This window comes from Tursiops truncatus, chromosome 13, assembly GCF_011762595.2.
Source record: "Tursiops truncatus isolate mTurTru1 chromosome 13, mTurTru1.mat.Y, whole genome shotgun sequence".
Lineage (NCBI taxonomy): Eukaryota > Metazoa > Chordata > Mammalia > Artiodactyla > Delphinidae > Tursiops > Tursiops truncatus.
This window is the reverse complement of record NC_047046.1, coordinates 26556305-26571244: the sequence shown is the minus strand read 5'-3', so window position 1 is coordinate 26571244 and position 14940 is coordinate 26556305. Positions and strand designations below refer to the sequence as shown.

Genomic DNA, 14940 nt, shown 5'->3' with positions numbered 1-14940 from the left:
CTGTGTCCTCCTTTCTCTGAAACCTAGGCAGGGAGGCCGTCAGCCACTCCTGGTGGAGCCGCTCTCCTACTGCTGCTGGGTTAGGGCCTTGGGTGCCTGTGGCCAGGTGCTGGCTCCATCAGGAGTCCCACAACTTCTTGGATGCTGAGCGAGCTCCACCGCAGATGATCGTCACCCTGGAAAATGTTCCTCTGTCCACCCATGTCCACCCCTCATGTCTGCACACCCTGGGACCACAGGCTTGAAACAGACAAGTGGCCTCAGTCCCGTTGAGTTCAGGAGACAGACATGAACATTCAAACATCAGCTGTGAAGAAAATGACAGTGACAAGGCAGAGCATCATCTTTCAAACTTTGGGGATAGAGCCCACAATGATAAGCAGTTTGCATTGTGACCTGGTGCATCCTGTTACATGGCGCGCTGTCACTGAGCTGGGCTTTGCGGAGCAGCACCTGCCCCCACCCTGTGAGATACTGCTGCTGGGCCTGGCTCCATTACATGACGCCGTGAAAGGACGTAATTATAGGGATGCGGACGATTATGGGGCAGCATCCTGTAGTGCAGGACTGCAGGGGTGGCTGTGCTGTGACACGTGGACACACAGATGAGCACAGCCACATCTGGGAGCCTGGACCTACTCTGGCTGCAGTCTATCTCGGTGCTGGCATGACTGGCCCTGTAAGATGTGACACTGAGGGGAGCTGGAGGAACCACACACAGCACCTCCCTGTTGATTTCCAGCCTCTTGTCAATCTATGATTACTTCCAAATAAAAGGTTAAAACAAAACAGCTGCCCATGACCCACTGACTTGATCATACCACCTCGTGGATGAAATCTATAAGTTGGGAGGTGGGGGAGGCTCAGGGTCCGAGGCTAGACCTGGAGGAGGAGGCTGGAGGCTTTAGGCAGAGAAAGGGCCACATGCTGATGAGGTGGGGACGGGGTGTGATTTTCCAGGGTTGGGTAGCCAGGGCCCTCTAGGAAAATGGATAATCTGAATTCTTACTCAGGTGGAGTGTTCCGCTGGTTTGTTTGCACTAAGGTGGTGAAGAACCAAAGCCTTTCTGAGGTGGTGATGCAAGGGGTACAAGTGGACCTCTGCCTACACTGCACCCTGTTAGGCCGCATCATGTACCCCCAGCTCCTCCGGGGAAGGTCTAACCCCCTAGCGCTCTGAGTGAGACTATTTGAAGATGGATCTTTAAAGAGGTGCTTAATGTGAAATGGGGTTGCGTGGGTGGGCCCTAATCCAATGACTAGTGTCCTTATAAGAAATCAGGACACAGACACACAGAGGGATGATCACGTGGGTGCGCGAGATGGCTGTCTACACGCCAAGGAGAGAGGCCTTGGGAGAAACCAGCCCAGCCGACACCTGGATCTTGGACATCCAGCCTCTGGAACTGAGAGAAATAAATGTGAGTCGTTTCAGCTCCTTGGTCTGTGGTGTTTTGTTCTGGTGCCAGAGCTCACTCATATACTCCCTGCTCCAGACTAACAGCAGCCTCTGCCCGGCCAGGCGTCATACCCTCCTGGAGGACACATGGCCTCACGCAGTGGGGTCCCTGCCACTCGACACTCTTCTCAGCCTCCCCCATACCCCCCAGCTTGAAACCCAGAGCCAGCCCTGCCTCTCCTCCAGGTGCAGGCAACACACAGCACAGCTGCATGTCCTTCACCTCCGTTCCTGGGGTCACTTTGTGCCTCTTGCTGGTGGCGTCTGCCCCACACAGTTGGAATCCTCCTTTTCACTGGAGGGCAGTGGTCAATGTTTTGGCCTTCCTCTCCCCAGTACCAGGCCAAGAAGGGCAGCCTCCCCAACCCCCGTGCATGCTCAGGTGAATTAACTGTGACTCTGACCTAAGACAGACACTTGGTTAAATGCATTTATTCACAGCAGGCCTGAGCCTGGGGGTGCAGGCTCCCAACGGCAGCGTCCTGAGGGCAGCTGCCTGCAGCTCTATCTCTTGAACTCCATCTGTGTGTACACCTTGGTGATATCGTGGTACCTGCCTTCCGGGGGTTGGTAGTTGGCGATCGGCGGTGTGTAGTCTGGCCCTTGTCTCTCAAAGGGAAACAGACTGGGGTCCCGCTTGGTGGCCTCGGCATGGAGTTCTGGGGCCGTGAGCTTCAGCTCCTGCAGAGCTTCCCGCTGGGCCTCGAGCAGGGACGCAATGGCGCCCCTCTCCATCTCATGCTCACACTGCTTGTACAGTGCCCATTTCTTCAGAAGCAGGGCTCTCCGCTCGTTCTCTTCAAAGGGGAGTTCCACTGGCGGCCGCTGCCTGGGAACACAGAGCCAAGGGCATGAACCTGGGGGTGCCAACCGACTGCACGGGACCCGAGTGTCCCCACTGCCAGACGCAGATGGAACTTAGGGACAAATTAAGGGACAGAATGTTGGATGTGGCAGCAGCGGCAACTGACACCTGGAACCACTGCCATTTTCTTTACGTGAAGAAAAGAAACAACAGTGCTCTCAGCAGATTGTGGCAGCACGTCCTCTGTGCCAAGCAGAGCCTGCTGGTGGGGAAACGTGGCTTTGGAGAAAAGTCAAATGGTGTTATGAAAACGGACACCAATATCCCAGGGAGTCAAAGCCTGTATCAGCCCTGGAGACCCAAAAAAGCACCTGCCTTGTCCCACTTACATGGTGAGGTACTACTTTATAAATGGTACGCACTTCTGACAAGAAGGCAACAATCCCACCAACCCCACACACGACACATCCCAGCTCTGAGCATTTGCATCCTAGAGCAGGAGGCTAAGGGTTTCCTACCAGCAGGAAGGGGTAAGAGCTGCAGACCCAGGGCCCCAGTTGTCAGTCACAGCTAAACTCCTGCAAGAGCAACACTCCAAACTTGCTCCAGCATCTGCCCTGAGCTTCCTTCCCAGAATCAGCCATTCAGGAGCAGCGCCCAGGAATGCTTTCTCCACCTCCCATGAGACAATCCAGGAGAAGAGGACTCAGAACAGGGCCAAGCCAGCCCAAGCCTATGACCCCTTCCCATTACAGGTGTGAAGTGCAGACAGAACTTCCTGACAGTCACAGAACTCCTTTGCTCTGAAGACCTCAACCCTAGAGGGCCCGTACCTCGCTTTATTTAAGAACTTAACGGGCGTGATAAAATCCTCAATGGGAACGAGCTCCTGGCTCGCCTTTTCCAGTCGTCGGATCCTCTTTTTCAAGCGCTCCTTTGCTGCCTGGTCTTTTTTAGGGTCCACCTTCTTCTTCTTTTGCAGAGGTTCTGCTCTAAAGAATAAAGCAAACACTAAACATTTTCCTCTTTGGCCTCGTGAACGTGTAGAGACATGGCACTAGGGAAAGTGCCTGCAAACTTGTACCGAGCTCTCCCGCAGGAAAGGACCGTGTGGGCCTGGCCTCCCATGCTGAGTGTGGCAGGGAGACGGCCTCCACAGGGGGTCCTTATGAGAACTATGTGGGCACGGTCAACCCAGGAAGGCGTGGAAAACCTCCGTGGGATGTCAGGGTATAAATTAAAGGGAAGTGCTCATCTTTAGTGAGGGGTTTCAGGTGGGCCTTGGGATAGCACTGAAAAGTGAAAATACCAAACTGATGAATTAGAAGCTCGTTACTCACATTATTTATTTATTAATTGAAGTATAGTTGATTTACAATGTGTTAATTTCTGCTGTACAGCATAGTGACTCATTTATACATATATACATTCTTTTTTATATTCTTTTCCATTATGCTTTATCTCAGGATATAGAATATAGTTCCCTGTGCTACACTATAGGACCTTCTTGTTATCCGTTAGAAGCTCGTTACTCACATTTTAAATGGATTTGTGATTTATAAAAATGATTTGACTAAGAGAGTATAATAAAAATAACTGGCAAGTTCCTGTTTATACTTTCTGAGATTTCTTAACAAATTTCCCTATTCTCGAGCACGGACAAAAGTCTGATTTACCCTCAGGAACACATCTCCTATGCTGATAAGTTACTATTCAGAACAACCGAATCTCGAGCATCAAGACTGAGTTTTATGAGTTAAGTCCCTAGAAAGTATTCAGGGTCCCAGGTGGAAAAAAGAATCCTCTCACCTCCTCCCACCTTCCTGGAGAGTAAGAAACGGAAGAGCTGTCTGTGCTCTTTAAAATTTTACACAAGAATCCCTTGAGAGCTAAATAACTTTTCTTTAAACCACTTTTGCATTTAACTTTTGATCTCTGATTACAGATTTAACAGTATTTCATATGAAAAGACATAAGGGCATCCATCTAAATTTAACTGAGAAACTTCGCAGACTGAACATCGAGCATCCTTGCTCGCTGGGTTCCCGTGCGCGAGCCCCCAGGCCGGGCCCGCGGCCGGGTTACCTCATGGGCACGAGTCCCCAGAACGACAGCAACGAGGCCCGCTGGTGCGCGTCCCTCGTCTGCGTCGGCCGCGCTCCCAGGAGCCTGGAAGAGACCGAGTGTGTATCAACGCCCGCTTCCCCGTTAAGGTCACTCACGAGCCCCGTAACTACGGGGTGAGACCGCCAAGGCCAGCAGGGAAGCTCTCAATCCGCGTCCCCGCGCATCCGCGCCCCGGCCTCTCCGCGCTCACCGGCTCGGCGGGCGCAGAGCCGCCCTCAGCGCCGCGGCCGCCATGCCTCCCGGTCGCCGACGGCCGCTTCCGGGCGCGCGCCCCTAGGCGGTCCGGCCCGCGGTGCACCGCTCTCGGGTCCGACAGCCGCGCAGCCCCGCGCTCCCGCGTTCCGGCCGCCGCTACTAGCCCTGCCTCCAACGTGGCCCCGCCCCGCGCCCGGCGCCTCGCACCTCGCGCCGATCAGGGGCTTCCTTCCCGCGGGCGCCGCTCCCTTGCCTCTCCCTAGCCGCTCGGCCTGCGCCCCGCGAGGGCCGAGACCAGCAGCGGGGCCGAGGGGGCTAAGAGTCCGCGCACGAGAGGCGGCCTGGGCGTCCAGTAAACGCTCCGGCTCGTTCGCCAACGTCGGAGCCGGGCCGCGGTGGCTGCACCGGCGCGGCACGTGGCCTGCGCTCGCGGGCGACAAATGAACACGCGCTGGGGGCGGCGGAAGCCTGTTAATTAGTCGGCTCCGCACCGGCGGGCAGAGCGGCGAGGCCGTCTGCGCCGCCCGGCCCCGCCCGGCCGGGGCGCACCCCAGGTCCCGCTCGCCCGTCCGCGCGCTCCCTGCCGGCCGGCCCCTCGCTCGCGGCCGTGCGGGGCGGACCCGAAGAGGAGCCGCCTTCCCGCCCGGCCGGCTGAGGAGCTGGGCGGCCCGTGAGCGCGGGGAGCGGTTTCCCGCCGGGGCTGTTTGGCAGGTGCGCGCCGTGACTTCCGGCGTTGCCCGGGAGCCGCCGGAGGAGGAGCGGCGCGGGGGATGCGGCTGTGGCGGCGGCGGCGGCGGCCGAGCGCGGGGGTCGGCGGCGGCGGCGGCGGCGGGGGTCGCGGGCCGACGATGGCGCGGCGGCGCTGAGGGCGGGGGGCGGGCGGCGGCTGGAGGGCGGGCGGCGCGGGCGGCGGCGGCTCCATGGCCCGGGCGCGCTGAGGGACGCGGCTCTCGCCTCAGCCCGGCGGCGGCGGCGGCGGCGGCCGAACAATGAAGCTCCTGAAGCCGACCTGGGTCAACCACAATGGTGAGTGCGCGCGGGGGTCGCGGGGGACCGAGCCCGGAGACGGGCCGTGGTGTGGAGCCAGGTGGGAGCCGCGCGCAGGCCTGCCCGCCTCGCTCCGACGCCGAGTGCCCGGTGCCCGCGCCGCGGGGCCGGCGGTCGCGGACTTTGTCCTCGCGCGAGGAGACCGGGAGCCGGGCACGTGCTCGGCCACGTCCGCCCTCGCCCCGGCCCTTGCTCCAAGCCCTCGGCCACCCGCCCGTGGTCCGGGCAGGGTTAGGGGAGCGGCCCTGGGCGCCGGCCGGGATGTGCCAGGACGGTCCAGTGTGTGAAACTGGAGCGGAGTGGCCTTTCAGTAGCGGGGTGTAGACCTGGAATGGGCCCGTCTTTCCATGCCAGAGGGGCTGGATCTGGTGACAGTGCTTTAGGTGGGGGACCGTGATTCTGGGCTGAGATCCCCCAGCCCGAGGAATTACGTTCACACTGAGCTGGAGCATGAGGGCGACTCGGATGGGGCCCACGGGGCACAGGTGTGTGCTCGGAGAGGGCCTGCCTTAGCTCTGGGGCAGCGGCCCTAAAGCACACCCAGGGAGCGGACTCATCCAGTCCTCTGGTAGGGAAGAGACTCTGGTACAGAGAAGCGCGGTAACCAGCAGTTTTGCTGTTGTTCTACCTGGCTCGCACACTTGCTGCAGGAGTTGGCCTTCGCCCCCTAGGAAGGTGAGGGGAGCGAGCCCCCATCCCCTGCCGGTAGCAGTGAGCTCAGGGAGCAATACTCCAGCTGAGGGCCCGCAACCTGGATGGCCCGACTGCTGGTAGGCAAAGAGGCACCCTGATTCTGTCTTGTTCCTCATTTCTACTTTGCTGTGCGACTAGAGGGAGCTAGTTTTCTTTTAGAACAAGTTGGGTAGATGCTTTTGCCTTTCTTAAGTGTGTTGCTTTTTAGTTTTGAACTTGATCTCAAGATGCTTGCTTTCTATTGCTGCAGCCTTTCCATTTTCTAGCACGACATCCTTCTCGTTTTTCAGGGCCCAGGTGAGGTCCCCTTTTCCTTTTGTTACCATTCCTCTTGAGTTACTCCACTAGACGCGCTCTGTCCCTGTGGGTGTACATTCCTTGTGCCCCTAGGGTGCAGACTGCCTTGCTCCCCTCTGCATTCCCTGCCACACTCAGCAGTGCCTTTCACATAGAGGGTCTGCGATAAACGTTGGCTGAGCAGGTAAGAGAGCTGAGGTTGCCATAACTTACTAAGACAGCTGGGTTGACAGTATGTGAAAGCAAAAGCAGTGAACTCTGGTTTCATTTCTCCTGTGTTGGTCTCCAAGCGCATTTCCTGACGTGTAGTGTGAGATCTTTCCCTGGAGAACTGGGCAAATGTTCAGTAATTATAAATTATGGTGCTTGTGAATCAGGAAGGGAAAAGTTTTTACGATGAGCTAGTTTGCTGTGCAAGTGAAGTCTGAAGGAATTTTCATTTTGACACTGCCTAGATGAGGTTGTGTGTGTTGTGTACCCTTCTCCAGCCTTCCTTCTACCATGTAATTTATAACTTCGTGATAAGCTCCTTTGTAGGACACAAGTTTTATGTTGTGTAGGCACAAGTAAGTCAGGATGCTTAAGCTATTGTTTAGGCACAAACGAGGGAGAGTCTGCAGCCAGGCCGCAGCCAGTAGTCCCCGCCTGGCAGGGTGGGCTGAGCTGTGGGCCTGGGGCCTCTTGTTGCCGCAGCCTCTCCACTGTCCTCGAGTAGAACCTGATAGTATCTGCCCTGCCTTCTTTGTAGCGTGATTGTGGTATTTGCTTGGGAAGGAAGACAAAGTGCTCCCCGAGATAATAGAAGAAATTGAGACTCTTTTAAACCTGTTCTTTGTCAGGTTTCCTTTCTTTTAAAATCTCCTGGAATCACCCGTCTCATTGAGTGTTCAGGACTGTCAGGTAAATTACTTCTCTCCTGAAGGACATACAGATGGTCTGGATCAGTACTGAGCTGTCCTCTAAAGACTGGTGAATAGGGGGAGCTGCTGGGGGCGAGCGCTGCTTAGCCAGGAGCCCAAGTGGTGGGTGGTGGCCAGTGAAGTCGAACATGCTTTGGATTAAGGGACCCAAAAGACCGTGGTGGTTTGGAGAGAGCATCACTGCACTTTCTGGCTTCCTGACTCTGCATTCAGTCTCCTGACTGATTATGCAGCGCGAACATACTTTTTCTGGGGTCTGAAAGCCTGAAGCAGGAGGGAGCAGAGAGCCCTGCGTTTTCCCTGAGGTGGCAGGATTCATCAAATAGTGTAAGCGGGCAAATTGAAAGCAGAGAGAGAAGTGTTTGTGGGGTGCAGGTGTGTTCTCAGTCTTCGTTTTTCTGGCTGATGATAGTAGTGAGACCTTTCCTCTAAGGGAGGGTTTCTCAGTCTCAGCACTATTGACATTTTGGGCCACATAACTGTTGTGGAGACCAATCTGTGTTGTAGGATGTTAGCAGCATCCCTGGCCTCTGCCCTCCAGATGCCAGTAGCATCTTCACTCTCACACACACACACACAGAGTTGTGACAACAGAAACTGTCTCCAGACATTGCTAGTGTCCTCTGTTGGCCAGGTCACCCCCAGTTGAGAATCACTGTTCTAAGGTGATGGGTTAAATACTGAAGTCATGTCATGGTAATGAGCTTTGAGCATGGAATCAGACTGGATTCAAGATGTCATCATTTATTAGCTGTAGATTGTTGGGCTTGTGACTCCACTTTCTGGGCCTTGGTAAAGTTGAAGCTATGTGCCAGGCATTGTTCACACACACACATACATACACACACACACACACACACACACACACACACGTGTTTTACTCTGTGTTCTTGGATATGGCATTCCTTATGTATTTTATTTTAGGCTTGGCCAAAATAAGGTTTATTTCTAAGTTAGGTTATGACCATATATTTGTTAGAAACTGAAAGCAATTGGGTTTTTGGTTGTAGGAAAATGCAGTTTGTATGTTGAGAATCATTGAGATTCATGGTTCTTCCCATCGCAGGGCCTTTGTCCCTGAGAGTTTTTCTGGAATTCTTGTGGTGTTCATGCACAGCTCTTTAGTGAAGCCCATTCTAACCAGAAGGGCCAGGACTGAAAGGACACTCATTCTCCTTTGAGTTCATTCTCCTGGCAGTGTTGTAAAAAGGTGTATGGCAAATTTTCAATAATGAGATAATTTGTCAGTTAACTGCATTGCTTTATGGCATGTGTTTTTTCTCCTGTCCTATAATTGGATTCTTTTCCCTACCTCTTCTCATTCCACAAAGGATTTAAGACATTCTTCTGAGGCATGTCCTGCACCTGAGTGATAATGAATGTCAGTTTGAAGGGGAAACTCGAGGAAGGATGACCCAGTAATGAAGCTGGCCTGGGTGTGGAAAGGCTCTGCACAGCTGCTCTGAGAGCAGGCCAGGAGGGATCCCGGTAGTGACGTTTTGTGACTGCCCTGGTCATTCAGGTAACCTGTGCAGTTGGCCCAGATCAGGGCTTCTCAAACAGGCCAGAGTCTGGAGACATTTTTGGTTTTCGCAGCTGGAGGGGGTGGAGTGTAGGTGGAGGACAGGATGCCGCTGAACTAGAATGCTCTGCAGCCTCATGGATGCTCCTCTGCAACAGTCTCCTGGCCCAACGTCCATAGTGCCGAGGCTGGGAAACTGCTCTAGGTGAGAGTACCTTTGTATCGTTATTTGGCCTTTTCATCCATCCAACTAGATTGTAAGCTTCTTGAGGACAAGGAATTTGCCTATTATTTTGGAGTCAGATAGTCCTGTTCTTGAGTCTCTGTGCTCTGCTGCTCACCAAAGTGTGTTACAGAAGGTTCTTTACGTCTCTTATCCTGGTCTGTTAAGTGAAGCGGGTAACAGCTGCTTTGGCTGCTGCCTGCTCACCTGCGAAGGCTCAGGAAATGCACACTCTCTTCACAGTGTCACACTGACTTAACACCTAAAGACAGTAGAGTGATTTTTAAAAATAACCAGAATATATTTGAAGAGGATTCGGAAGAAAACTGGGTGGGATTTTGCCTTGGATAATACACTTGTAGGATTTACACTGATTTATACACTGAACGTTGAACCCTTCTGGAGAGAAGTTCTGTGGGGATCAGAGGTAAAAAGATGCTCCCTGTGCACGGAAAATTGTGCCAGGTGGGAGAGGGGAACAGACCACATTCTAGAATGCAGGGCAGAGGGTAGCCTGGGGAGGAGGGTGTGGTCTGTGGGTGCCCTTGGGCTGGGTCTGGACCACAGGAGGACTGTGAGGCAGAGGAGGTGCCCCTGCTGTGGGAGCCTCAGGAGTGGAGGCCCAGGGAGGGCTGGCGTGTGGAGCATGTTAGCACAGAGACTGCGCGGGTGATGGCAGGTGGGGCTGCAGGGCAGAGCCATGAGCACCTGCCTAGAAGCTTGGACTCCTTCTGGGGGTTGCGATAGGGGAGCATGGGGCGTTTCTGAGGAGGCTGGATGTGGTTGGAAGGCCCCAGAGGAGCTGGTAGACATTCCCTGGGCCTAGGTGAGAGGCCCTGATGGAGGCAGGGAGGTCAGTGGTAGAGGTGCACACGGGGTAGAGGCAGGTAGCTTTGTAGATTGGAGACGCTCAGAGTTGATTTCTTCAGTATGCTGAGAACAGAGTAGAGTTGAGGGCTAGGAAATGAGGTTTTCTTAAATATTTCTTTTAATTTAACGAGTGGTTAAAAAGATGTTTTCACCTTATGAGTTGAATTGAAGTTACACAGCTGGGAGGGACCTCTGGGCAGTGCCTGGCCTTGGCCATTGAGGGGACCTGCTGCCTGCCTTGACCCCTCCTTTTCCCCAGAGGTACGAGGCTACCCTGTTCATCCAGGGTGTTTGCCTGTGGACTGCAGAGGTGTCTGGCTCATGAAACATGGGTCTGGAATGAGCCCAGGGGACCATACATTGATGCAAGCACATTTTATCCTGCCGAGACGAGCAGCAACACCTGGAGGCGGGAGCAGGCCATCGGTTCGTCCACGTCATTAAAGAGCAGGGAGGGCATGTCGTGGACACTGGATGCCCACCCACTTCTTCCTTTCCATCAGAACCCCAGGGTTTTCCTCTTGTCTGCCCTCTTCTTCAGGGTCTTGATAGCCCTGAGCTGGAGTGTGGGTGAGTGCCCAGGCCTCATTGGGGAACAGCCATGTGATGCCATTCTAGGCAGTAGGACCGGGAGGGGATGTCTGCTCGGGGTTTCTGGGGAATAATCAGGTAAGAAGAGATGCTTGAGAGGCCCATCTCTCTTCTCCTGGACTTCACTGCGTCTGTGTGTGGCAGCCAGCCTGTGACCCTGAGGACAGGGCTCGCACCGAGGATGACAGTAGGGGAAGGTGGAAGGAGTGGCTGCTTATGCCGCTATGAATGAACCTTGAAGCCAACCCTTCTCAGGACTTGTCACGTGACTTAGTAGGTTACCCTTGAAATTCTCTCTGACTTGCTGCAGAAAGAAAACATTCCTGACAGTACAGTTGGCAGATGGGAACTGAGATAGTAAGTTTCTGTAAGGAGAAAAGGAGATGCAGGAGGGGAGCTTAGTGAGGTGACAGAGGGCAGGCCTCATAAACGAGAGTGGTAGGTGGGTGAGTGCGGGAGAAAGCCCTGGGGTAGGGGTAGGGTGGGAGGAGTTTAAATAAGGTTCTTTGGGGAAGCCTGAATGAGAAGGTAACATGTGAGCAGAGACCTCGTTGCAGGAGGCAGGCGGTGAGCTGGATGTGTGTGTGCCCAAGACATACCTGGGGTGCTCTTGGACTCCCCACCTGCGGGGCGTGAGGGAAGCAGGGCTGGACAGGTAGGAGCTGGTCAGTAATGCAGGTACCGCAGAAGCTGCAACTGGCCCTGCTGGGGGGCTGGGTGAGCCCTTCAGAGTTGTCCCAAATTGGGATGAGGGGCTCAGGCCTTTATACTCCCACATCCACAGTCATCGGGTGCAGGCTGTCCCTGCCAGGAGACCTGATCTTGGTCAAAGCAATTCTTCCGCTGAGGAGCTGTCACAGGCTGTAAACACTCCCACAGCTGGGGGGGGTGGGGGGGCGTGTTTCAGTCCTGGAGGGAGGGCACCTGGACAGGGCATCATGGCAACCTCCTAGGCCTGATGGAGGTGAGGAAGGCGGCCCTCTGTGGGAGGAGCATTTCAGGCAGCGAGAATGGCCAGAGCAAGCTTGCCTGGTGGGTCTGAGGAAGAGCAAGGATGTGGGAGCAACACTGGGAGGCATGAGCAGCAGGAGGTGAGGCCAAGTGAGCAGTGGACTGGCTGGAGGACCCGCACGCACGGGCCCTCCATGCGGCTCGAGTAGAGGAGTCCCACACCTGGCATGCTTTCAGATCTTGCTGGCCACTGCACTGGGACTCGGCTGGGCAGCGGGCATGGGGGCAAGGGCGGGAGCTGGAGGACCTGGGAAGAGGCTGTGGCAGTGATCCAGAGGTGGCCAGGGCAGTGGTGGTGCGGTGAGTGTGTGTGTGGTGGGGGGGGTATACATAAACACATACACACATGTTGGTGTTGAAGTGTAATTTACATAGTGAAATGCACAGACATGGTGAGTTTTGACAAACAGGTACACTGTAACCTGTTCCCCACTCAAGATACAGAATGTTTGCACCTCCCCAGAAAATTAGAGTTACAGTAGTGAATGTAGTCATCAGGTCAAATGTGGGGTGTGAGATGGGGGGGAAGGGGAGCCCGTAGGATCAGACTGTGAAGGAGCAGATGGGGAGGAGGAGCCAGGTTCAGTGACGTGGGGTGACCAAGTCCGGCCCCGCAAGAGGCCTTCCCGAAGCGCCTGTATGCTGAGGGACCTCAGCCTCCTCCTCCTGAAGCACCAGGGCTCTGAGCTGGAGCTGCTATTGAGGAACAGGACGGCTGCTTTGTTTTTGGCTGTGTCCATTGCCAATCTGATTGCTCTAGGGTACGTTAATGGTGTGTGAGAATCTGGATAATGGAGCACTTTGTGACTTTATACTTGTAATGTGGAAAATGTAAAGTAATTTTTCTTATAAAAGTAATGCCTGTTCAATTTAGAAAAAGTTAGAAAATACAAAAAGGAGAACACATTGTTAAAACTTTTTAATATGGTCTTTCAGACCATTTGGAAAAAATCACTGGGTAACACATTTTGTTTAGTGTGCATACCACATTATAAAGGTACCTGGGTTGTTCAAGATCTTAGCCAAATGCCCGATATCATAATAAATCCAGTGTTTTTATTGAGTAGCCTCCCTTCAGACAGCTGAAGTGTTACCATGCATTTTCCACTTAAATGATATTGTAGGGTTGTTGTTTTTCTTTTTTCTTTTTTTAATTGACGTACATTAATTAGTTTCAGGTGTACAACATAATGATTCAATATTTGTTCATATTGCAAAATGATCACCGCAATAAGTCAACATCTGTCACCTCACATAAAGAATTATTTTTTCCTGATGAGAACTTTAAAGATTTAGTCTCTTAGCAACTTTCAAATATGCAATACAGTATTATTAACTATAGTGTTATTTTCTTAGTTGTGGTTGTTAAACAAACTTTCTCCTCTATGGGAAAGTTCTTTTTTTTATTTAATTTATTTTATTTTTGACTGTGTTGGGTCTTCATTGCTGCGCGTGGGCTCTCTCTAGTTGCTGCGAGCAGGGGCTGCTCTTCGTTGTGGTGCGCGAGCTTCTCATTGCGGTGGCTTCTCTTTTTTGCAGAGCACGGGCTCTAGGCGCGCGGGCTTAGTTGCTCCATGGCATGTGGGATCTTCCTGGACCGGGGCTCGAACCTGTGTCCCCTGCATTGGCAGGCGGATTCTTAACCACTCCACCACCAGGGAAGCCTGGAAAGTTGTTCTTAACTGCTCTTAATTCTCTAGTGGATCTAGATAAGGAGGGATGACTCTATTTATAGAAATTCATCTTGCAGATACCTTTTAAGGAATATCTCTGTTCTGTAAAATTAGAGGAGAAAAGAGTATGAAAAAACACCAAAGCTTTTTTTTTTTTGTGTGTGATACGCGGGCCTCTCAGTGTTGTGGCTGCTCCCGTTGCGGAGCACAGGCTCCGGACGTGCAGGCTCAGCGAACGTGGCTCACGGGCCTAGCCGCTCCAGGGCATGTGGGATCTTCCCGGACCGGGGCACGAACCCATGTCCACTGCATCGGCAGGCGGACTCTCAACCACTGCGCCACCAGGGAAGCCCCAAAGCCTTCTTGATTGTGTGTTGGCAAATGCTGCAGGAGATGTGAGGAGGTCTGTAAATGATATACCTGCACTTTCTTCAACTCTAGTTCATGGCCCGCCCTCCCCCCACCCCGCCCCTCGCAAAAAAAAAAACCACCCAACCCAACAACGGTTGCTCCAGCTTCCTTCCTGTGCTGTGTTTTGAATGTCTCAGGCACCTGACACCTGAGGTGTCCCTGCAGTGGTGCTGACTTAGGGAGACCAAGAAGTTGTGGTTGAAGTGGTGGAGGTCCCAGCTGCAGACGGCTCTGTGCAGCCAGGGCTCTGCTTCCCCTGCAGGGGTTCGCCAACATGAGTCCTCCCTCAGTCAGGAGGAGCCCACCTTCCCAGGATTGGGATGCTAGTGACATGGAATGTGTGTTAGAACTGGGGGCCTCTGCCCAGCCTTTCACAACATCAAGTGTTTATGGAGTGCCTACTGTGTGTCGCTGCCCTGGGGAGACCCCGTGACTAAGCAGACAAAAGTGACTCAGCTCTCGGGCTTTACATTCCGGTGGGCAGAGTAGACAGACGTGCAATAAAGGAAGCGACACCTACAGTACGTGGGAAAGTAGATCAGTGTTAGGGGGGTTGTTGTGCCAAGCTGGGTGGTCAGGGGAGGCCTCAGTGCAGGGAACGGAGGCAGGAGGGAAAGAGCCAGGGTGGGCGCTGGGTGGGAGTGGAGAGGAAGCGGGCGCTGGACTACCAGTGGGGGCAGGGGCTGGTCTGGAGTTGAGGCCGGAGAAGTCGCGAGTCGTGTGGCTGTTGTGAGGCCTTGACTGAGATGGCAGGTTTGGGCGGGAAGACCAGGAGCTGCTTGTGGCGATGTGAGGGCTAGAGGCCTGGCAGGCGGGCAGCTGGACAGAGGGGTTTCCTGCCCCGCAGAGAGCAGAGAGCTCAGGTGCAGGGTTCCCTCCAGAGAGATTGCTGGTTGTGGGACGTGCGCACTGTCACCTGCACGAGAAAAGCATCTGCTTCATGATGACAGCCACTGGTGTTTTGATGTTTACCTTTATCAGACACAGACATATATACAGTTTTTAGAAAACAGGCTTCATGTGTACATATGCACATTTATTCCTTATTGGGGTGGTTGTAGATTCCCACGCAGCTGAGATCCTCTGTACACTTTGC

The 14940-nt window shown here is 53.8% G+C and overlaps 2 protein-coding genes across 7 annotated transcripts in view; one reads left to right on the top strand and one right to left on the bottom strand.

Moving 5' to 3' along the window:
• Positions 1 to 1875: 1875 nt before the first annotated feature.
• Positions 1876 to 4774, bottom strand: MRPL40 (mitochondrial ribosomal protein L40). 2 transcript variants are annotated; one of them, XM_019926243.3, is made up of 4 exons: positions 4582 to 4773; positions 4350 to 4433; positions 3098 to 3256; positions 1876 to 2288 (listed from the first exon to the last, which is right to left on the bottom strand). In XM_019926243.3, the coding sequence occupies exons 1-4, from the start codon at positions 4623 to 4625 to the stop codon at positions 1964 to 1966; spliced, it is 612 nt and encodes a 203-aa protein (XP_019781802.1). In that variant the 5' UTR covers positions 4626 to 4773; the 3' UTR covers positions 1876 to 1963. The 2 variants fall into 2 exon arrangements, with proteins under 2 accessions (XP_019781802.1, XP_033693349.1); XM_033837458.2 differs by lacking the exon at positions 4350 to 4433 and having other exon boundaries at positions 4582 to 4774.
• A 63-nt stretch (positions 4775 to 4837) lies between these two features.
• Positions 4838 to 14940, top strand: part of HIRA (histone cell cycle regulator) — a 74786-nt gene continuing 64683 nt past the window's right edge. For 2 of the 5 annotated variants that reach the window (XM_073790424.1, XM_073790423.1), the window contains exon 1: positions 4839 to 5612. In XM_073790424.1, coding sequence (XP_073646525.1) covers positions 5576 to 5612 — 37 coding nt within the window. In that variant the 5' untranslated portion in view covers positions 4839 to 5575. Of the gene's footprint in view, positions 5613 to 14940 lie in introns of all 5 variants that reach the window. The other 3 variants (XM_073790425.1, XM_033837448.2, XM_033837449.2) reach the window with 3 other exon arrangements.